General features: G+C 53.3%; 1 protein-coding gene across 1 annotated transcript in view; it reads right to left on the reverse strand.

Moving 5' to 3' along the window:
* The window catches only part of DIP2B (disco interacting protein 2 homolog B), a 738,038-nt gene extending 717,923 nt beyond the window's left edge, over positions 1 to 20,115 (reverse strand). Inside the window, exon 1 of the mRNA XM_069230866.1 lies at positions 19,919 to 20,115. Within this exon, the coding sequence (XP_069086967.1) occupies positions 19,919 to 20,003 (85 nt within the window). The 5' untranslated portion in view covers positions 20,004 to 20,115. The remainder of the gene's footprint in view (positions 1 to 19,918) is intronic.
* Positions 20,116 to 24,579: the final 4,464 nt, after the last annotated feature.

Genomic DNA, 24,579 nt, shown 5'->3' on the forward strand with positions numbered 1-24,579 from the left:
TTCAATGCCACCTCAGTTATCACAACAGCAACAGCACCAGCCCTCCTACAATTCAGGAAGACACAGAAACCAAACCTCTTCAAGGAACACTACCTCAGAGAGGCTAACTTCTCAACCCTTCCACTGGTGCTACCTTCTCCCTCTGTATCCCCACTACAGCTTTCCCACAGTGCAGTGCTCTGTTGCTAGCCCACTCAGGCATTAGGAAAAGCATAACCTATATACCTGAATAAAAGAAGGCCTTTGGTATCGCAGCATAATTGTGGTGAGGTAATCTCTGTGCTAAACAAAGCTCATTTGATCCTTGGTTCCTCTAGTCTTTTTTCGGCCTGAGGCCCCTTTCTAAAAATCTCACCTTTCAACCTTACCCTGGTAACTATAAGCCCAGAGCAGTGGTGGCGCCTCTCTAGTCTCTTCAAGAAAAGGGTTGATGATCAGTCCCCAAATCCAGCAATTTTAGTGGCGTGGGGTAGCCACCTCCACCAACTTTTCTCCACATTTCAGTAACAAATTAGAAGACTGCGTACCCTACCACCCCTTCGGCACTCTCATATTTTATCATTCTAAGAAAGGGAATTTACCTCCCTTCCCTGCCATGTTTTCCGGCAAATTCAGGGCTTGAATAGAAAACTTGGCCTGTTATAGTCAACTCTGCCTATGTTGCTGCCCAATCTTAGGTCATCAAGTGCAGCAGATAGAAGACACATCCTCCATGTTGGGGTTCTTGCCAAGCACTCATCAACTCCAGCCTTAACCTCTCAACTGTGCCAACATCACCAGCTGTACCCAACTCGGTCTTAAAAGGCCATGGAAGAGTTTCAAAGCTGATTCCCTACAGAAAGAATTCTCTTCAATGCAGCTATTGAACTCACTAATGTCTGTCAAACCATTTCACTTTTCTGTTCACACAGGCTTTTCAAAAAGTGGCACTCCCTTACAGAATCTCAACACTAGCCACCAGGCTAGGCGGCTGACTGAATTCATCTCTGAAAGTACAAAAAATGGAAATCAGAAGCCTTGAAATACAGTAAAGGAAAAGCATAACCAGAAAGAGAAAAAATAAAAAGTAACAGTTGACATAAGCAAGCCGATTCAAAGCACCGCTGTGAGCACGAAGGATAGAGACAAAAGGAAAAAGAAGTTCACTCGCAGTCAAAATTATCGGCAATAGTGCAACTGCAGGGTTGATGGCCAAGGCGGTAACAAAACCACCCAAGGAGGGACAAACGTAAAGCAGTTACCAACTAAAACTAAGGATTTTTGAAAGGCAAGCTCATAAACGAGTAATAGTGATGGGCTTGCGGTGGGCGTTGTTAAAAGCCCAGATACATACCAACATGTCGGAAAAGAAGCACTTGCGTACTGCTATGCTCAACCTAAAAACAAGTGCAGCAACAAAATTGTAACTACAAGGCAAGCATCAAACAGGTCAGAAATCTAAATATGCACAAACAAACTCCGATGCTTTGCATGCTACTATGTACTTCTTCGGAATTATCTTTAAATTTCGAAATGTAAAACCCTGTAGCATAACAATTCACTAAAAAAAAAAGTCATGTAGACCTTGAGACCCACATTTTAACAAAGACAGTCCATAAATACATCAACACTGTTAGTTTGTTAAATCCTGCCTTCACCACCACACAATCAAATCCCAACTAGACTTCCATAAATGAAACAAAGCTCATCAAAACAATTAGCATTGCTGGTCTATTCACTGACCCGTGCTCACTAAACATATTTAAGAATGTTCTGCCCTTGGACATTTTGTGGCCATACTGGCCAGAGACATCACAGTCCATTTAAACCAGGGAATTATCCAGTGAATTAAACACTTTCTACATTGAACTCATCCTGAAAAAAGTTAAGGTTGAAAACAAATGAACTAGGCACATTAATACATATATATATACACACATATCTATATATACACACATACATACACATCAAATTTTAGCTTACTCAATGCTAGGTAAGCCACGTGATGAAGTAGTAGACACTCAGATCTCCAATTTCCTTAAACAAAACAACTTCCACCCTGTTAAGACATGTTCCCAACCTGGTTGGGACACCAAGTCAGTGTAATCTGCAATCTGGGATGACCGCAAGAACACCACTGAATCCAGTGGAGTCACCATATACTTCCTATTTGACCTTTGTTTACCTGTGAAAAGTTACTCAATTAACTACTACTTCAAATATTAATTTGCACAGGAATTCAAGAACATCCTACACTGGAAAAATAAGTTCTACCTCAGAGGGCACAAATCATAACACTCACTTCTTTCTGGTCAGCGCCATCCTCCCAAAAGGCAGGTATCTCCCAAAGCGCAAAGATCACCCTCTGCTCTTAAATGTATACCTTTCCCTACACTATGAGCTTTTCAATTCTTCTGCAATCACCTGTTAAAATAATGCTCATGAAACCCGGATTATATTAAAATTGGGAAAGCCTTGAGATATAGACAAGTCTAGACTGCCACAGTGCCTACAAGCAATAGACCCCTGGATATTAAAAGACAATTTTAAACTCAAACCCTCAAAAACTGAGATCCTTGGTATGTGGCCACGAAAATGTTATAAATACAGCCTGATCTAAGGAAAATGGGTATCCTCCAACCACCTATGGAAATCAAATACTGTTGTGTGATTATACTTAACTAAGCATTCCTAAAACAGGGGTGTTTGGTGTATCTGCTCAGATGGATAATTTAGATGTTACATATTCCTGTACAAGCAGTGCATGTATACGAAAAGCGTCCATGAATGAAAGTCGAAGCTAGTCATTCATACAAATACAGAGATTGAAAGAGGTGTCCTCTGGAGGCAACTCCGACATACTTAGAACCAAGAGATGAGCGTTCTCTTCCCACATGATCAAGCTGAATGATATCGGGGGAATCCATGCATCTCCCTGTGCCTCAGTCTTCTCATTTACCAAAAGTAGACGTGTCCACAAGCAGAGCAAAAAAAATAAAAAATACACGGTTAGGAGCTACTTAAACCTCCGGGAATTTAGGTAAAACATATGTTGCTCTAAATCCAACTGCCTCCGCCATCTCTGTTTTAGCTGCCCTGTTCTGCATTCTCTCTTCATGGTTTCCCTCTGCCAGCCACAAAGGTACAGTAAAAAAAAAAAAAAAATACCGGAAGTCTATTCACAAAGCTCAAAGCCGAGCAAGAGCTCTGGTGACTTCATAAAGCAAACAGACCAAGATGTGTGTGTTTTTTTTTTCTTTCTTAGAAACTGTCACCGGGAACTCGAGATAAGCCGAAGGCTTGTGGCAAGACTATCCTACCTTTAATATACGTCAACGCAGGTACCTATCCTAGAATAGTGAAGCTTGGTTTACAAGCCAGTAACGACGTTGTATTCTAGCAATTTTATAATATGTAGAAATGTCGGAATTACAAATGTAACATGTTTTGAGTGCAAAATTAACAAGAAACAATTAGGCTCTTTTTCGGAATGGCCTGTTATCTTGTGCGGCAAACAGAAATTCCACGTGGTGCATATTACCTGTGTGGTATCCACAGAACATTCCTAGAGCCACACACCCCAGAACAGCACGGCAAAAAACAAACATTCTGCCTCCAGTCAACCTGAGAATCTCGTAATAGTGTTGGGTGTCTCCACACAAACTGTGCCACGTATTACAGATTGAATTAAATGTATGCTGGAAAAGTGTGAATGTTGAGCAACTGTTGGAATCCAGTTCGCGCCTGACCTGGTGTTACGCAAGGTCGTAAAACGAGAGCCATAGCTTATTAACAACTGTTTTCATATATTGTTGACATATGGCTGAAAGCATTAGGGTCGTAATTGTGTCCTTCTATGAAATACAAATTTGTCTGACATAGGTACTCCTGCAAGCTGTGAACTCTTGACACTGTGCTGGAATCGTTGGTGTGTGTTGAAATATCTCTCCTCTGTTCCCTGTCCTGTTTTCACACAATCATCGTACTTCCTTGATATCAGATATTCTAGATCCACATCCGGGACCATGGCTCCAGTCCCTTTCCATCCTGTCTTCTGCTTCAGAATTCCACGAAATCTCCACGTTATTGGAGCAATACTCCCCATCACCAACTTCCTAGGACAGCTTCCTTCACAAAGTACTCCTCTGCTTTTTATCTATTACAAGTACCCTGTTTGTTTGCTTAATTCCATAATCTCTTAATATGACTAGTTGATTCAGGTTCCTCTTCCGCACCTTTACACAATAATGAGACAAGTACACTTAAAGCTTGACACCCGCATTCAAAAAAGTGCTCCTTTGATTTAATTGTGAGAAAACATTTCTGCCTATCATTAGTACTTGCTACATGGAAATATCATATTACTCTCTTGACATTTTTCGCACCCTTCAAACTTACATAGTTTATTTTCAGCTTTTTTTGCTTTCAAGGAAAAGGTTTTTCAAACAGCTTTAACTTTGTCGGGCAGACTAAATGTTAACTTTAGACCTAATACATCGATTATAAACCACGAGTTACAAGGTTGAGAGGCAATTAACAGTCACCGCGGAGATGGCAATGCTGGTCCCCGGTGCAGCTTACCACGTAGGTGTTATTTGTATTACACATTTAGATGGCATTAAATATGTTTTTTTCCAAGCAGAAAGCAAAATACTGCCCAATGTTTTATGACTGTCTCAGCTGCGGTATTAGCAACAAAAAGTATGCTTTATTTTCAGTAGCAGGGGTATATTTTAGTAAAGAAACTACTTGTTTTAAAATAATGTCTATATGCTCGGCAGATGGGTTTTGCGGCGCTTCTTTGTTCAGTAAACCATGTACCTCATATAGTACAATGTAGCGCTAACGAGAAGAGGAAATCAGACAGATAAGCACATCCATTGGTTCAAGTCCATAAATCACACACATTATGAGATGGAGAGTAGTCAGCTTGGAAACCAGAGTTGTCAAAGCAATAATAACTAAGCCCTAAATATGTACACTTACATACATGGACAAATGAAAATATGGATACATGGATCTAATTATAAGTGAGTAAAGAAAGATACACATATTTATAGACAGCACGCCGCCAAAGTGTATGCTCAAATGTCCAATGCAGCGACCTGCCATGGCCACAACTTAACAGATTTCACATTGTAATTTCAGTCTCATCAGACGTGGCTACTGGAGTTATGTTAAAGTCATGCCAATGTCTTTCATGGTTGTGTGTTGTTTTGTCTAGGAGAAGGTATGTTGTGGTCATGAGTTTATAGGTAAAAATGCCTACATTCAAAAACAGCTACATATTTCCGTAAATGGGTGAGGTTGCAGTCACAACATCACAATGACACCTGACTCAATATAAAATCCAATTTTTCAACCTTAATAACTTCCGCCCACTGGCCAATCTGAAACAAACTTGAGGAAAAGTGCCTTCTAAAATCAACCCTTCATTCTCCCAAATTTTGTGAGTTTTCAGCGAGCAGTTTTGAAGTTTGCAAAAAACACCTAATTGAGCTCAAAGTCCAGAAAGTGATGACAAAGAGGTGCGTGTGCATTTTTACATACATCTGGAATGTTATCTAACATTAGATATCACAAACTGCATGGAAATTAATAAAAAACATGCAGCACACGCCGAGCACCTCTTGGCAGCTCATAAGTCATGACTTCCACAAACACATACAGGCAGCAACTTATTTTGGGTGCAAACATCAGCCTACTTCAGTGCTCGCCAACATCAAACTCAAAAGACATTAGCAAATGTAACCTGGGGAAAGCCCTAACCCATGCGGTGTCAGTCATACAGATATACTACAAACACAGAGGAAATAACTTATATTTTGGTGACAGAATTAGACTTTGTCCAATTTTAGTGAAAAACTCGCTGAACACAGGAAGAAACTCTGTGGAAAAAGCCCACACCCTTGCTGGCCCAGCTATTGCATCGACCACATACAAATTTGGGTCACATATTATGCTGGGATTCAAAATCAAACTTACTCCACAGAACACAAGGTCAACCAAAATAGATCCACTAACCCAAATTAAAAGAGTTTTGCAATCGCCAACCTTTTCTGTAGTAAGAGCTACTTATGTTCAAATGAAAATCATCCAGAGTTACTATTATTAGTGTTGAAACAGTGCCCAGCTCAAACACAATTACATTATTGGCCACACCATGCAAGATTACTGGTATGGGCTACCTCAATGCTTCCAGTAGATTTGCACACAGTAATGTAAAAAACAGACTTTATCAATTTGGAATGTCTCTATGTGCGTTATACTTGACAGCCAAAGCTGCAAGGCCCTTAGCACCACATAAATAGTATTTGTAATAAGTTTCCCCCAACACCGCATGATTTATCAGGCAAATATCAACTTTAAATATATTTTGGAAACCCATTTTTTCTTAAAGCATCACTTTATGAACATATGCTTTCATCCAGAATACTTGCTTTTCAATTTTAGGACATATATAATAATTCAATAATGCAAAAGCGCCAAATTTATTTAAGCTGCTGGGCTGCATGCAGGAGAGCTACTTGCAGGGAACCAGTGAGCTCCCAGTAGCTCACAAGCTACTCGTTGGAGAAGCCTGTCCTAGAGATATCGCATGGTGTGCATTGCCATCTTAAAAGATATACCCCTCAATAAAATGCACATCCATAATCCATCCCTAACAATGCATGTAGTTGAAAAAAGGATGGTCCATGGTGATGCCATAAGAAAAATACAAAAAAGAAGAAATTTACAAGTAAAGTTACTACCGTAACATTAAGTCCTACATGTTTAACTTCCACCCAGAAGTACACCGTCTTAAATTTAAACTACAGCCATAAATACAATATCACACTACTCAATGGTCAATATCAGTCATTAAATCTACAATGATGTAATCCCCCTTGTTGAGGACAAAAAGGGTAACAAAATAATACAATACCCAAAGTACGACTGCTCAGTGTTAAGTCCCCTTTAACTTTAGTTTTATTCAGTGAATAAATGCACGTTTGAAAACACAGATGTAAAAACGTACACACATACTTAACTATACTGAAAATTACACGATAGACCTGGGCCTTAGCGTGACTTGCAAAACCACATACTGATTATGTGATGTTACTCATATATTAGAGTGTATTCACCAACATCAAATATACACCTACAAGAGCAGAGCAGTTGGGATTGATATGTTACATCACTACAGATACGCCCGTCCCTGGACGGTAGGGCCTTATAGCCCGGACACAATCTGAGCACCAATCATACAGAATGTACACGTTCTTGGCTGGCCACATAAATCGTGTAAAACATTCAGACCTATTTATATATGGGAATGCATATTTTCTGGAAAAAAATATTCAGAATTTAAGATGGCGAAGCTATGCCAAGATGCTGCAGGCGTGCATTTATGGGACTACTGGTTATGTAAACGGCATCACTTCTCGAAAGCAAAGCGAGACAGCAGCCGGGTGAAGGGGATTCTAATTCGAGCACGGGCGACACTACAAATGGGATTCCTCTCTTAAGGACGGGTTGTTGCGACATCGAGGAGCGGTATGTTATCACGGGATTATCGTGATACATAACAAAAAGGATTTTGCTTGAAAGCAGAGAGGAGTTCATTGTATAAGAACCCGCAAGCCTTTGTTCTTCTACACCCCAGCATTCAGCAGACTGCGGGAGCTAGATTCCCCTTTCGGCCTCCTTGTTTGGGTACACGAGCTTCTGTGATCAGCGATCCTCAGTTTGTATCTACCATTTAATGAAGGGGTCTCAAAAGCTACATCCGATACATGTACATACAGTGAAGCGGAATGGAACTAAATTGCACAGTCCACGACCGTCCTTACAACCAGCAAGGGATCCGGGCCTTGCAGAACTTTTGCTGAACACTCGAATGCAAATTAACCTTAAAAGAATTGTGCCAAATAAATAACTGCTAATTGGAGAAATCCATTCCCACAAGGTAAATACTGCAAACGTGGATGTGAACATAGGGGGCATGTGGCAAGTCTACAAAGGGGTGGTGGTACAGGAGGAAATATGAAAAGTGAGGAGGGAATACGTGGCAATACTACAACGGGAGGGGCAGTGCGCTGGTGGCAAGTGCGCAAAGGGGGTGGAAGCAACAGGTGGCAAGAGTGCAAGGGCAGGAAGAGCACAGGTGCCAAGGACGCAAGGGAGCAGTGAAAGGCACAGACGGCAAGACGATAATGAGGGGAGGCACGATTGTAAAAGGGAGCAGGGCACAGGAAGTGAAGGCACAAAGGGGGAAACAGAGGGAAGAAAAGGTACAGATGGCAATAAAGCGAAAGTTGGAGGGCAATGGTGGAAAGAACACAGATGGGGAAGGGGTGGCACGGAGAAAAGAAAGCAAATGGGGATGGGCAAGGGAAGCCAGACCACAAAAGGAGGAGAGCACATGTGAGAACACAAAGGGAAGGCCACAGAAGGTGAGGTTAGGAACAGAGAGAGAATGAGAGGTGAGATCACAGGAAAAAAATCTATCAAACCGTATAACGCAGCACTGAGGGTCTCAACAGAGCCAGGTCTTGAGTCTCTATCTGAAGTCCACTAGGAAAGGTGCTGTTGAGCAGGCTGTTCCAGGTCTTGGCTGCTGGGCCGCAATGAAGGAGTGGACACCTCTGCAGTTCCAACGGATGCAGGGGGGTGCGCAAGCGGAAAGAGGAGGAGGAGCACAGATGTCTTGCGGGCAGGTGGTAGTTCAGTCGATGGCTGATGTACAATGGTCCTTTGTCGTGGAGTGCTTTGTATGCATGCATAAAGATCTTGAACTTGCATCTCTTCTGGACCGGGAGCCAGTAGAGGTTTCTGAGGTATTGGGTGTGTCAGTTTGGGGAGATCTAGGATCAGTCTGGCTGCGGTGTTCTAAATGGTCTGGAGCCTTTTGAGGAGGTGTTTGAAGAGCCTGGCGTAGAAAGTGTTCCTGTAGTCGAGACGGCTGGTGACGAGGGCCTGCTTGATGGTCTTTCTTGTGTCGACAGGGATCCATCTGAAAATTCAGCGGAGCATGCGTAAACAGGAAGTGGCAACCTTGTAAAATTGTCTTTTCATGGAGAGCTGGCGGTCCAGAATGATGCTGAGGTTCCGTGCATGGTCTGTTGGTGTGGCTATTGGTCCGAGTTCTGCCGGCCACCAGCTGTGGCCCCATGCAAAGGTATTTCTTCCAAAGATCAGTACTTCTGTCTCCTCAGAGTTGAGTTGAATGAGAGATGAAACCAGGATGTTGGACACCAATGGAGGAGACCGTGTTAGAGGCGTGAGACTAAGGCGGGGGTACAAGAAGTGAGACCAAGTTGGGGAACAGGAAGTGAAACCATGCTGGGGAAAGGAAAAAAATAATATAATTGGGGAAGGGAAGTGAGACCATGAAGGGGGAAGGGAAGGAAGACTATAAAGGGAAAAGTTGGGTCTTCTGGGGAGCAGGTTGAAGGAACTAAAACCCCAGGCTCACACAGGGGTGCAAGCAACAGAGACAGGGCATTAAAATAAGACAGTATGGGTGATCTCGGAAATTAGACGATGATGCAAACTGGAAGCAGTGACAGAGAGGCAGGGGCTGTGACAGGTGACACAGCAGGGGATTGGGGGGGCGCTGTAGTTTTGGCGGATGGAGGGATGCAACCTCAGAAGCAGCCAGGAGAAGTGACACCGGGGGAGTAGGGGGTATGAGATGTGATACACACAGAGGGGGTGGACTGACCCTACAGGGGGCCAGGCTCAGAGATGGGACAAGGAGCTTGGTGAAGGAAACACTAGGGGTGGCTGGGAGAGGAGACACCGGGGGAGGAGAAGACACAGAAGGCTTGGAAAAAAGGCACTTTAGGGCTGGGGCACGTGACACAAAGAGGCAGGGTCAAGTGGCGTGATAGGGGCAAGGTCAAGTGTCACAAAAGGGGCAAGGTCAAGTTGCACACAGAGGGGACTCTGAGAGATGCCTCTCTTTAGGAGCACTGCAACAAGAGACACCATAGAAATGGGGGATGGGCTGCGACACAGAGGGAGGGGCCGCAACAGGAGACACAGGGGGAGGGGTTGGGCTGCGACAGGAGACACAGGGGGAGGGGTTGGGCTGCGACAGGAGACACAGGGGGAGGGGTTGGGCAGCGACAGGAGACACAGGGGGAGGGGTTGGGCAGCGACAGGAGACACGCCGGGGGGGGTGCAGCGACAGAAGACACGCCGGGGGGGGGGGGTGCAGCGACAGGAGACACGCCGGGGGGGGGGGTGCAGCGACAGGAGACACGCCGGGGGGGGGGGGGGTGCAGCGACAGGAGACACGCCGGGGGTGGGGGGGTGCAGCGACAGGAGACACGCCGGGGGGGGGGGGTGCAGCGACAGGAGACACGCCGGGGGGGGGGGGGTGCAGCGACAGGAGACAAGCCGGGGGGGGGGGGTGCAGCGACAGGAGACACGCCGGGGGGGGGTGCAGCGACAGGAGACACGCCGGGGGGGGGTGCAGCGACAGGAGACACGCCGGGGGGGGGGGTGCAGCGACAGGAGACACGCCGGGGGGGGGGGGTGCAGCGACAGGAGACACGCGGGGGGGGTGCAGCGACAGGAGACACGCGGGGGGGGGTGCAGCGACAGGAGACACGCCGGGGGGGGGGGGGTGCAGCGACAGGAGACACGCCGGGGGGGGGGGTGCAGCGACAGGAGACACGCCGGGGGGGGGGGGTGCAGCGACAGGAGACACGCCGGGGGGGGGGGGTGCAGCGACAGGAGACACGCCGGGGGGGGGGGTGCAGCAACAGGAGACACGCCGGGGGGGGGGGTGCAGCAACAGGAGACACGCCGGGGGGGGGGGTGCAGCGACAGGAGACACGCCGGGGGGGGGGGTGCAGCGACAGGAGACACGCCGGGGGGGGGGGGTGCAGCGACAGGAGACACGCCGGGGGGGGTGCAGCGACAGGAGACACGCCGGGGGGGGTGCAGCGACAGGAGACACGCCGGGGGGGGGTGCAGCGACAGGAGACACGCCGGGGGGGGGGGGTGCAGCGACAGGAGACACGCCGGGGGGGGGGGTGCAGCGACAGGAGACACGCCGGGGGGGGGGGGTGCAGCGACAGGAGACACGCCGGGGGGGGGGTGCAGCGACAGGAGACACGCCGGGGGGGGGGGAGGGGGGTGCAGCGACAGGAGACACGCCGGGGGGGGTGCAGCGACAGGAGACACGCCGGGGGGGGGTGCAGCGACAGGAGACACGCCGGGGGGGGGGGTGCAGCGACAGGAGACACGCCGGGGGGGGGTGTGCAGCGACAGGAGACACGCCGGGGGGGGGGTGCAGCGACAGGAGACACGCCGGGGGGGGGGGGTGCAGCGACAGGAGACACGCCGGGGGGGGGGGGTGCAGCGACAGGAGACACGCCGGGGGGGGGGGGGCAGCGACAGGAGACACGCCGGGGGGGGGGGGGGCAGCGACAGGAGACACGCCGGGGGGGGGGGGGGGGGTGCAGCGACAGGAGACACGCCGGGGGGGGGGGGTGCAGCGACAGGAGACACGCCGGGGGGGGGTGCAGCGACAGGAGACACGCCGGGGGGGGGGGATGGGACAAGAGACACACCGGGGGGGGGGGATGGGATGGGACACGAGACACGCCGGGGGGGGGGGATGGGATGGGACACGAGACACGCCGGGGGGGGGATGGGACAGGAGACATGCCGGGGGGGGGGGGGGATGGGACAGGAGACACGCCGGGGGGGGGGGATGGGACAGGAGACACGCCGGGGGGGGGGGATGGGACAGGAGACACGCCGGGGGGGGGGGGGGGGGATGGGACAGGAGACACGCCGTGGGGGGGGGGGGATGGGACAGGAGACACGCCGGGGGGGGGGGATGGCACAGGAGACACGCCGGGGGGGGATGGGAGGGGTGACACTGGGGGGGGATGGGAGGGGTGACACTGGGGGGGGATGGAGGGTTGACACTGGGGGGGGATGGAGGGTTGACACTGGGGGGGGATGGAGGGTTGACACTGGGGGGGCTGGGAGGGTTGACACTGGGGGGGGCTGGGAGGGTTGACACTGAGGGGGGCTGGGAGGGTTGACACTGAGGGGGGCTGGGAGGGTTGACACTGGGGGGGCTGGGACAGAAATTGGGAGGGGTGACGCTGGGAGGGGTGACACTGGGGGGGCTGGGACAGAAGACATTGGGAGGGGTGACACTGGGGGTGGGGAGGGGTGACACTGGGGGGGGTGGGGAGGGGTGACACTGGGGGGTTTGGAGGGGTGACACTGGGGGGGTTTGGAGGGGTGACACTGGGGGGGTTTGGAGGGGTGACACTGGGGGGGTTTGGAGGGGTGACACTGGGGGGGTTTGGAGGGGTGACACTGGGGGGGTTTGGAGGGGTGACACTGGGGGGGTTTGGAGGGTGACACTGGGGGGGTTTGGAGGGTGACACTGGGGGGGTTTGGAGGGTGACACTGGGGGGGTTTGGAGGGTGACACTGGGGGGGTTTGGAGAGTGACACTGGGGGGGTTTGGAGAGTGACACTGGGGGGGTTTGGAGAGTGACACTGGGGGGGTTTGGAGGGTGACACTGGGGGGGTTTGGAGGGTGACACTGGGGGGGTTTGGAGGGTGACACTGGGGGGGGTTTGGAGGGTGACACTGGGGGGGTTTGGAGGGTGACACTGGGGGGGTTTGGAGGGTGACACTGGGGGGGTTTGGAGGGTGACACTGGGGGGGTTTGGAGGGTGACACTGGGGGGGTTTGGAGGGTAACACTGGGGGGGTTTGGAGGGTGACACTGGGGGGGTTTGGAGGGTGACACTGGGGGGGTTTGGAGGGTGACACTGGGGGGGTTTGGAGGGTGACACTGAGGGGGTTTGGAGGGTGACACTGAGGGGGGCTGGGAGGGGTGACAGAGGGGCTGGGAGGGTTGACACTGAGGGGGGCTGGGAGGGTTGACACTGAGGGGGGCTGGGAGGGTTGACACTGGGGGGGCTGGGACAGAAATTGGGAGGGGTGACGCTGGGAGGGGTGAAACTGGGGGGGCTGGGACAGAAGACATTGGGAGGGGTGACACTGGGGGGCTGGGACAGAAGACATTGGGAGGGATGACACTGGGGGGTTGGGAGGGATGACACTGGGGGGGTTTGGAGGGTGACACTGAGGGGGTTTGGAGGGTGACACTGAGGGGGGCTGGGAGGGGTGACACAGAGGGGCTGGGAGGGTTGACACTGAGGGGGGCTGGGAGGGTTGACACTGGGGGGGCTGGGACAGAAATTGGGAGGGGTGACGCTGGGAGGGGTGACACTGGGGGGGCTGGGACAGAAGACATTGGGAGGGGTGACACTGGGGGGCTGGGACAGAAGACATTGGGAGGGATGACACTGGGGGGTTGGGAGGGGTGACACTGGGGGGGTGGGGAGGGGTGACACTGGGGGGGCTGGGAGGGTTGACACTGGGGGGGCTGGGACAGAAATTGGGAGGGGTGACGCTGGGAGGGGTGACACTGGGGGGGCTGGGACAGAAGACATTGGGAGGGGTGACACTGGGGGGCTGGGACAGAAGACATTGGGAGGGATGACACTGGGGGGTGGGGAGGGGTGACACTGGGGGGGTGGGGAGGGGTGACACTGGGGGGGTGGGGAGGGGTGACACTGGGGGGGCTGGGACAGAAGACACTGGGGGGGCTGGGACAGAAGACACTGGGGGGGCTGAGACAGAAGACACTGGGGGGGCTGAGACAGAAGACACTGGGGGGGCTGAGACAGAAGACACTGGGGGGGCTGAGACAGAAGACACTGGGGGGGCTGAGACAGAAGACACTGGGGGGGCTGAGACAGAAGACACTGGGGGGGCTGAGACAGAAGACACTGGGGGGGCTGAGACAGAAGACACTGGGGGGGCTGAGACAGAAGACACTGGGGGGGCTGAGACAGAAGACACTGGGGGGGCTGAGACAGAAGACACTGGGGGGGCTGAGACAGAAGACACTGGGGGGGCTGAGACAGAAGACACTGGGGGGGTCTGGGACAGAAGACACTGGGGGGGTCTGGGACAGAAGACACTGGGGGGGTCTGGGACAGAAGACACTGGGGGGGTCTGGGACAGAAGACACTGGGGGGGTCTGGGACAGAAGACACTGGGGGGGTCTGGGACAGAAGACACTGGGGGGGTCTGGGACAGAAGACACTGGGGGGGTCTGGGACAGAAGACACTGGGGGGGTCTGGGACAGAAGACACTGGGGGGGCTGGGACAGAAGACACTGGGGGGGTCTGGGACAGAAGACACTGGGGGGGTCTGGGACAGAAGACACTGGGGGGGTCTGGGACAGAAGACACTGGGGGGGTCTGGGACAGAAGACACTGGGGGGTCTGGGACAGAAGACACTGGGGGGTCTGGGACAGAAGACACTGGGGGGTCTGGGACAGAAGACACGGGGGGGGCTGGGACAGAAGACACGGGGGGGGCTGGGACAGACGACACGGGGGGGGCTGGGACAGACGACACGGGGGGGGCTGGGACAGACGACACGGGGGGGTCTGGGACAGACGACACGGGGGGGTCTGGGACAGACGACACTGGGGGGTCTGGGACAGACGACACTGGGGGGTCTGGGACAGACGACACTGGGGGGTCTGGGACAGAAGACACTGGGGGGTCTGGGACAGACGACACTGGGGGGTCTGGGACAGAAGACACTGGGGGGTCTGGGACAGAAGACACTGGGGGGTCTGGGACAGAAGACACTGGGGGGTCTGGGACAGAAGACACTGGGGGGTCTGGGACAGAAGACACTGGGGGGTCTGGGACAGAAGACACTGGGGGGTCTGGGACAGAAGACACTGGGGGGTCTGGGACAGAAGACACTGGGGGGTCTGGGACAGAAGACACTGGGGGGGGTCTGGGACAGAAGACACTGGGGGGGGTCTGGGACAGAAGACACTGGGGGGGGGCTGGGACAGAAGACACTGGGGGGGGGCTGGGACAGAAGACACTGGGGGGTCTGGGACAGACGACACTGGGGGGTCTGGGACAGACGACACTGGGGGGTCTGGGACAGACGACACTGGGGGGTCTGGGACAGACGACACTGGGGGGTCTGGGACAGACGACACTGGGGGGTCTGGGACAGACGACACTGGGGGGTCTGGGACAGAAGACACTGGGGGGTCTGGGACAGAAGACACTGGGGGGGCTGGGACAGAAGACACTGGGGGGGCTGGGACAGAAGACACTGGGGGGGCTGGGACAGAAGACACTGGGGGGGCTGGGACAGAAGACATTGGGAGGGATGACACTGGGGGGTTGGGAGGGGTGACACTGGGGGGTGGGGAGGGGTGACACTGGGGGGGTGGGGAGGGGTGACACTGGGGGGGCTGAGACAGAAGACACTGGGGGGGCTGGGACAGAAGACACTGGGGGGGCTGAGACAGAAGACACTGGGGGGGCTGAGACAGAAGACACTGGGGGGCTGAGACAGAAGACACTGGGGGGCTGAGACAGAAGACACTGGGGGGGCTGAGACAGAAGACACTGGGGGGGCTGAGACAGAAGACACTGGGGGGGCTGAGACAGAAGACACTGGGGGGGCTGAGACAGAAGACACTGGGGGGGCTGAGACAGAAGACACTGGGGGGGCTGAGACAGAAGACACTGGGGGGGCTGAGACAGAAGACACTGGGGGGGCTGAGACAGAAGACACTGGGGGGGCTGAGACAGAAGACACTGGGGGGGCTGAGACAGAAGACACTGGGGGGGCTGAGACAGAAGACACTGGGGGGGCTGAGACAGAAGACACTGGGGGGGCTGAGACAGAAGACACTGGGGGGGCTGAGACAGAAGACACTGGGGGGGCTGAGACAGAAGACACTGGGGGGGCTGAGACAGAAGACACTGGGGGGGCTGAGACAGAAGACACTGGGGGGGCTGAGACAGAAGACACTGGGGGGGCTGAGACAGAAGACACTGGGGGGGCTGAGACAGAAGACACTGGGGGGGCTGAGACAGAAGACACTGGGGGGGCTGAGACAGAAGACACTGGGGGGGCTGAGACAGAAGACACTGGGGGGGCTGAGACAGAAGACACTGGGGGGGCTGAGACAGAAGACACTGGGGGGGCTGAGACAGAAGACACTGGGGGGGCTGAGACAGAAGACACTGGGGGGGCTGAGACAGAAGACACTGGGGGGGCTGAGACAGAAGACACTGGGGGGGGGCTGAGACAGAAGACACTGGGGGGGGCTGAGACAGAAGACACTGGGGGGGGGCTGAGACAGAAGACACTGGGGGGGGGCTGAGACAGAAGACACTGGGGGGGGCTGAGACAGAAGACACTGGGGGGGGGCTGAGACAGAAGACACTGGGGGGGGCTGAGACAGAAGACACTGGGGGGGTTGAGACAGAAGACACTGGGGGGGGCTGAGACAGAAGACACTGGGGGGGGCTGAGACAGAAGACACTGGGGGGGGGCTGAGACAGAAGACACTGGGGGGGGGCTGAGACAGAAGACACTGGGGGGGGCTGAGAAGACACTGGGGGGGCTGAGACAGAAGACACTGGGGGGGCTGAGACAGAAGACACTGGGGGGGCTGAGACAGAAGACACTGGGGGGGCTGAGACAGAAGACACTGGGGGGGGCTGAGACAGAAGACACTGGGGGGGGCTGAGACAGAAGACACTGGGGGGGGCTGGGACAGAAGACACTGGGGGGGGCTGGGACAGAAGACACTGGGGGGGGCTGGGACAGAAGACACTGGGGGGGGCTGGGACAGAAGACACTGGGGGGGACAGAAGACACTGGGGGGGACAGAAGACACTGGGGGGGACAGAAGACACTGGGGGGGACAGAAGACACTGGGGGGGACAGAAGACACTGGGGGGGACAGAAGACACTGGGGGGGACAGAAGACACTGGGGGGGACAGAAGACACTGGGGGGGACTGGGACAGAAGACACTGGGGGGGGCTGGGACAGAAGACACTGGGGGGGGCTGGGACAGAAGACACTGGGGGGGGCTGGGACAGAAGACACTGGGGGGGGCTGGGACAGAAGACACTGGGGGGGGCTGGGACAGAAGACACTGGGGGGGGCTGGGACAGAAGACACTGGGGGGGGCTGGGACAGAAGACACTGGGGGGGGCTGGGACAGAAGACACTGGGGGGGGCTGGGACAGAAGACACTGGGGGGGGCTGGGACAGAAGACACTGGGGGGGCTGGGACAGAAGACACTGGGGGGGCTGGGACAGAAGACACTGGGGGGGTCTGGGACAGAAGACACTGGGGGGGTCTGGGACAGAAGACACTGGGGGGTCTGGGACAGAAGACACTGGGGGGTCTGGGACAGAAGACACTGGGGGGGTCTGGGACAGAAGACACTGGGGGGTCTGGGACAGAAGACACTGGGGGGGCCTGGGACAGAAGACACTGGGGGGGTCTGGGACAGAAGACACTGGGGGGGTCTGGGACAGAAGACACTGGGGGGGTCTGGGACAGAAGACACTGGGGGGGTCTGGGACAGAAGACACTGGGGGGGTCTGGGACAGAAGACACTGGGGGGGTCTGGGACAGAAGACACTGGGGGGGTCTGGGACAGAAGACACTGGGGGGTCTGGGACAGAAGACACTGGGGGGGTCTGGGACAGAAGACACTGGGGGGGTCTGGGACAGAAGACACTGGGGGGGTCTGGGACAGAAGACACTGGGGGGGTCTGGGACAGAAGACACTGGGGGGGTCTGGGACAGAAGACACGGGGGGGGTCTGGGACAGAAGACACGGGGGGGTCTGGGACAGACGACACGGGGGGGTCTGGGACAGACGACACGGGGGGGTCTGGGACAGACGACACGGGGGGGTCTGGGACAGACGACACGGGGGGGGCTGGGACAGACGACACGGGGGGGTCTGGGACAGACGACACGGGGGGGTCTGGGACAGACGACACTGGGGGGTCTGGGACAGACGACACTGGGGGGTCTGGGACAGAAGACACTGGGGGGTCTGGGACAGAAGACACTGGGGGGTCTGGGACAGAAGACACTGGGGGGTCTGGGACAGAAGACACTGGGGGGTCTGGGACAGAAGACACTGGGGGGTCTGGGACAGAAGACACTGGGGGGTCTGGGACAGAAGACACTGGGGGGTCTGGGACAGAAGACACTGGGGGGTCTGGGACAGAAGACACTGGGGGGTCTGGGACAGAAGACACTGGGGGGGGTCTGGGACAGAAGACACTGGGGGGGGTCTGGGACAGAAGACACTGGGGGGGGTCTGGGACAGAAGACACTGGGGGGGGTCTGGGACAGAAGACACTGGGGGGGGTCTGGGACAGAAGACACTGGGGGGTCTGGGACAGACGACACTGGGGGGTCTGGGACAGACGACACTGGGGGGTCTGGGACAGACGACACTGGGGGGTCTGGGACAGACGACACTGGGGGGTCTGGGACAGACGACACTGGGGGGTCTGGGACAGACGACACTGGGGGGTCTGGGACAGACGACACTGGGGGGTCTGGGACAGACGACACTGGGGGGTCTGGGACAGACGACACTGGGGGGTCTGGGACAGACGACACTGGGGGGTCTGGGACAGACGACACTGGGGGGTCTGGGACAGAAGACACTGGGGGGTCTGGGACAGAAGACACTGGGGGGTCTGGGACAGAAGACACTGGGGGGTCTGGGACAGAAGACACTGGGGGGGCTGGGACAGAAGACACTGGGGGGGGGCTGGGACAGAAGACACTAGGGGGGGGCTGGGACAGAAGACACTAGGGGGGGGCTGGGACAGAAGACACTAGGGGGGGGGCTGGGACAGAAGACAACGGGGGGCTGGGACAGAAGACAACGGGGGGGCTGGGACAGAAGACAACGGGGGGGCTGGGACAGAAGACAACGGGGGGGCTGGGACAGAAGACAACGGGGGGGCTGGGACAGAAGACAACGGGGGGGCTGGGACAGAAGACAACGGGGGGGCTGGGACAGAAGACAACGGGGGGGCTGGGACAGAAGACAACGGGGGGGCTGGGACAGAAGACAACGGGGGGGCTGGGACAGAAGACAACGGGGGGCTGGGACAGAAGACAACGGGGGGCTGGGACAGAAGACAACGGGGGGCTGGGACAGAAGACAACGGGGGGCTGGGACAGAAGACAACGGGGGGCTGGGACAGAAGACAACGGGGGGCTGGGACAGAAGACAACGGGGGGCTGGGACAGAAGACAACGGGGGGCTGGGACAGAAGACAACGGGGGGCTGGGACAGAAGACAACGGGGGGCTGGGACAGAAGACAACGGGGGGCTGGGACAGAAGACAACGGGGGGGCTGGGACAGAAGACAACGGGGGGGCTGGGACAGAAGACAACGGGGGGGCTGGGACAGAAGACAACGGGGGGGCTGGGACAGAAGACAACGGGGGGGCTGGGACAGAAGACAACGGGGGGGCTGGGACAGAAGACAACGGGGGGGCTGGGACAGAAGACAACGGGGGGGCTGGGACAGAAGACAACGGGGGGGCTGGGACAGAAGACAACGGGGGGGCTGGGACAGAAGACAACGGGGGGGCTGGGACAGAAGACAACGGGGGGGCTGGGACAGAAGACAACGGGGGGGCTGGGACAGAAGACAACGGGGGGGCTGGGACAGAAGACAACGGGGGGGCTGAGAGGGGTGACCGGGGTGGGCTGGGAAATTAAACGCTGGGAGAGGAAACACTGCGAGTGGAGACTCTGGGGGCTGAGAAAGGAAACAATAGGTGGCTGTAAGAAGAGACACCGAGGGCTGGGAACAGAGACAGTAGGGGAGAGCAGACAGTGGGGACTGGGAGAAGAGATCTTAGAGATTCGCTTTTGGGGGGGCAGTGGGCGTCGGAGCGCAGAGAGCGAGGGGTTGCCTCGGAGCCTTTACGTTTGCTTCCCTCTTTTCTACCTCCTGTTATCAGGAACACGGATCCACCCTCTCCTACCCAGAGTATATCTCCCTACCTTCGGACAGCTCGAGCTCCAGCTCGGCCAGCTGCTCCCGGATCTCCCGAGGCAGGGAGCCCACCTCCAGGCCGCGCTCCGCCATCCTGAGCCCGGCGATTAGACCATAGAGGCCGGGGAGCCACAGAGCCAGCACCGCCCGCCGCCGCCCGCCATGCTCCGAGTGCCGGGGGAGGGGAGCGCGGTGCGCGAGAGGGACATCTGGCGGGGACCGAGAGCTCTGCAGGCAGCCCCTGTCTGTATACCGCGACCTCTGCTGGATGATCTGGGTAATCGCAGGGAACGGAGCTTCAGCAGTATCGCCGTCTGGCGGAGAATTAGCCTGTTCTGCAAGCAGCATTCAAAGAGGATACAGCATCATCCGAAACACAAAAGCGTGCTTTTTATAAGAACATTAAAATAATTTTGGGCAATGCAGGTACGATCTAACTGCCCTGGACCAAAACCTATAGGTACAAAAATTGGCAGGGCCAAAACATCTAGAGCCGGACTCAGCGCTGTCATGGTTTCCTATTCTATGCTTGAGTAAACTCATCTAGACATGTTATTACTTTACTACAGATATGCGTATTGCTAGAGTTCTAAAATGGATGCGCAGATAACAGAAGGCACTCAAAACAATCTGGACTCATGCATGGAACCGGCAAATTTGATTACACCTTTTCAGGGGTCTGATTTGGCATCAACAGTCGGTGTATGACCCAAGCAGTCAAAGCAGTCCTCATGTTAATTATGCAGGATCCCACGTGAAATTTTTATCTATTTACATATGCATAATATAAACCGCCTTACAGTGTTATATCATGCTTATTTCACATTTCGGTGAGGCAGAACCTTATATCACAAGCACAATTATGAGTATGCCAAAAAAAGGATTTCCTTTTTTGGTGTGCACTGTACAAATGGTGATAGTTAATGCTATACACAGAGAAACCATATATGAGTGAGAGTGTTATTTTATTGTTAAGAAAAATGAGGCACAATGATTTGCCTATGACTGCACCAAACTGTCTAGTGGGGAGTTGGGACACTCAACCTCATCTCTTTTTGAACCTCATCTCCTCTTGTTTCTAGTTTTGTAACAATGGGCCCTGCTTTGTAGATGCTTCTCAACAGTAAAGCTGACATGCAAGGTGCACACATCACATGATAAACTGACATGAGACCAAGGGCGTAACACAGGCACCTGCAGCCTCTGTAGTTCAGGGGGACTCCAACCTTCATAGGACCTCCATTCAGTCCTTTTCCCATGGTGACGCTCTAAGTAACACAATTAAGAGGGTCGTGGCATAGGATCGGGGCTGCCTACTCTGCAAGACGATAATTCAAGTCAAAACCATAAGGGTTTATTCAAGGTCATAACAGACAACAAAAAGTATTGGTTAAATTATGGGGCATCCACAAACATAATTAGTACAAATCAAATAGTGCAAGAGAAATAACTTAAGTTCAATGTCTACAGCAAGTAACAACCATAAACAACATCGTATTTAAGTAAGAGACTGGCATAGATTCTTCCTTTAATAGAATGTCCAAGAAAAGTCCAAGCATACATCAATAGACAGATCAGCACAGCACAATTAGAAAGCAACAAAAAGTTCAAGTATAAAGTGAGTAAACAGACTAGTATAGACTCTGGTCCATAAGAAGTAAGCCAAAAAGGCTGTCATTTTTCCCAAAATGTCATCTTTAATAGGGTTTTCGGTAGAAAAGCCGCACACAATTTTTTTCTAATGCTTTGACAGGCTTTGACTAGCAATCTTATAAAACCCAGACAGATTAACATTTAAGTACATTAGATACATTCAATTAGAGACATCTAGAAACACCTATTTTATTGCATATTAATAAAAAGGAAAAGGTGTGCATTGGGAATGAAGGAGAAGGTAGTACATTTACACAACTTAACAAACAAGAGCACATTCAGGGAGCCAAAGGCCTTATCGTTCAAACTTAAGAAAAGGCCTATGAAATTGCAACATTCAGAAACAGCCTGGGAATGGATTTCTCATGAGGAAGGCACATTAATACAATTATATTAATATAGCAACCAGCACCACAAACAAGGCTTATATTTTGCAGTATTTTTGAAAGGGGAAAGCATGGATAGAAAATCATGCACACGGAGAAAGCTATTTGACATAAAATTGAAGTGAATGTGCTTTCTGTAAATTTGAAATTATGTCAATGCAAGCGATTTAAGGTCTGGTCAGGCTAACTTGAACACATCTAAATTAATAATTATTTTCTAATTATTAAAAACACTCAGAACTATAAATATCTGTGAGATATGGAAGTCTCAGGGCTCCTTTTAACCCATTCTGCAGGGATCTCCATAATGCTGTATAACACCACTGTCTGAGACTACGTAATAAGCAGGTCCAGCAAAAAGTAAGCTGCATCAATAAAATGGACAAGAGCACACAAGAGAATGTGTTTTTTCAAAATAATTATTAAGCAACTCAGCTTAATAGAATATTAAAATCTAAGGAAGGAAAATTTCAAATCTACGGAAGGAAATACATTCTAGGTTAATTTCACTTTTAAAAAACACAACTATTTCTCAATGAGGTTTACATCTCACTATAGACAATAAAACAGAATTGACGAGCAATTAGATGATAGAGGTATTGTGAGACACTTATTAGGTCAGATGATGAAAAAACCCAAGATGGTTGGTTTGACTCTGGTTTTACTCAACAGTCCTAGGGGAACTAGAATCAAGCCAGACATATGTTGCAAGGATGGCTTCAGCCTTCATTGGATTTGCCACTTCTACATATGGTTTATGTGCTTATAATCAAAATACTGCAGTTAATGGGTGAATTAAGTCAATCTGCAGAATAATCACAGAAAAGGTATCTGTTAGCAATGGGGTCTCTAGTTGGCAGTCGGTTTTCACCCTGTCCAACTAGGGACCCTCAGTCTAGTCAGGATAAGGGAGCTACCCGCTCAGATGGCCCCTGCTCACCCCCTTGGTAGCTTGGCATGAGCAGTCAGGCTTATCTCAGAAGCAATGTGTAAAGCATTTGCACATAACACACAGTAATAAGTGAAAACACTACAAACAGACACCACACCAGTTTTTGAAAAATAGCCAATATTTATCTATATAAAACAAGACCAAATACGATAAAAATCCAACATACAGTAATAAAAATATGAATTCTGCAAGATTTACTCAAAACTACAGTTCCTTGAAGTCGATAGCTCCACCTGGGGCTATCACGGCATCATGATCAACAAAAACAACAGTTCAGGCCGGCCGCAGCGTTGCGGGCCAGCTACGGGGTCAGGAAGACCCGCAAACAGTACCTTGGAATTGCAGGGCGTCGTGATCCTCGCGGTGAGCTCCAGAGAGCGGCGTCACTGACGTTGTGGAGTCGGTTCCGGAGTCGGTGCAGGAGTCCTTGGGCCCTTGAGGTCACACGCGAAGCAGATCAAACTCCAGGCTGATGAAGTCAGGCGCGCCAGCGTGGATGGCGTCGGGCTGTTGTGCGAAGCAGGATGATGCGATGTGCGGTGCCCACAGGTCACTGTGCAGGCAGCGGAATGGTCACAGCGTCCAGCGGCGTCGGTGAGACCAGGGCTGCGGTGTGAAGTGGGGCGGTGCGACGTGCGGTGTCCACAGGTCACGGTGCAGACAGCGGCGTCATCGTTGCTGAAGCACTGTCTCCGGTAGGCCCAAGCCAGCGGTGCGGGATGGGACGGTGCTTCGTGACCCTCACGAGTGGTGTCCACAGGCCATTGTGCAGGCAGGATGCCTGGTGACGACACAGAAGTCAAAGGTGCTGGCGTCGGTGGACCGGGGCTGTGGTGCGGGATGGGACGGTGCGTCATGTACCTCACAAGCAGTGTCCACAAGCCACGTGCAGACAGCGGCGCCAGTTTCAGCAGGAGCGTCGTCATCGGGGATGCCCAGGCTGCAGTGTGAGCAGGCGTTGCCGGAGTGCGGGGCCCACAGGTTGCGGTGCGAGTAGCGGCTTGGTTAAGTCGTCCGATGACGGCTTCGGTGAGACCAGGGTCGCGGTGCAAAGCGGGGCAATGCGACTCCGTGTGGCGTCGGCAGGTCACGGTGCAGGCCAGCGGTGTCGTTGGCGGCGGCGCAGTGGGTTCTCCTCTTGAACAGCACAAAACACACAGTTCCCAGTGCTGCAGGTCGAGGAAACCGAAGTCTTTGGTGTCCCTGAGACTTCCAACAGGAGGCAAGCTCTACTGCAAGCCCTTGGAGAATTTTCTCAAGCAGAACACACAGCAAAGTTCACCCTTTGCACTCTTTTCAGACAGAAGCAGCAACTGCAGGCCAGTCCAGTAAAGCAACACAGCAAAGGGACAGTACTCCACTTTCAGCCCTTCAGCTCTTCTCCTGGGCAGAGGTTCCTCTTGATTCCAGAATGGTTCTAAACGTCTGGGGTTTTGGGTCTTCTTCTTATACCCAGTTCTCCCTTTGAAGTTGGCAAACTTCCGAAGCAAAGTCTCAAGTGTTTGCAAGATCCTTCCTTGACCAGGCCAGGCCCCAGACACTCACCAGGGGGTCGGAGACGGCATTGTGTGAGGGCAGGTACAGTCCTTTCAGGGGTGAGTGACCACTCCTCCTCTCCCCTCCAGCACAGATGGCTAATCATGATATGCAGGCTCCAACCCAGTCCCCTTTGTGTCAC

Source organism: Pleurodeles waltl, chromosome 4_2 (genome assembly GCF_031143425.1).
Source record: "Pleurodeles waltl isolate 20211129_DDA chromosome 4_2, aPleWal1.hap1.20221129, whole genome shotgun sequence".
NCBI lineage: Eukaryota > Metazoa > Chordata > Amphibia > Caudata > Salamandridae > Pleurodeles > Pleurodeles waltl.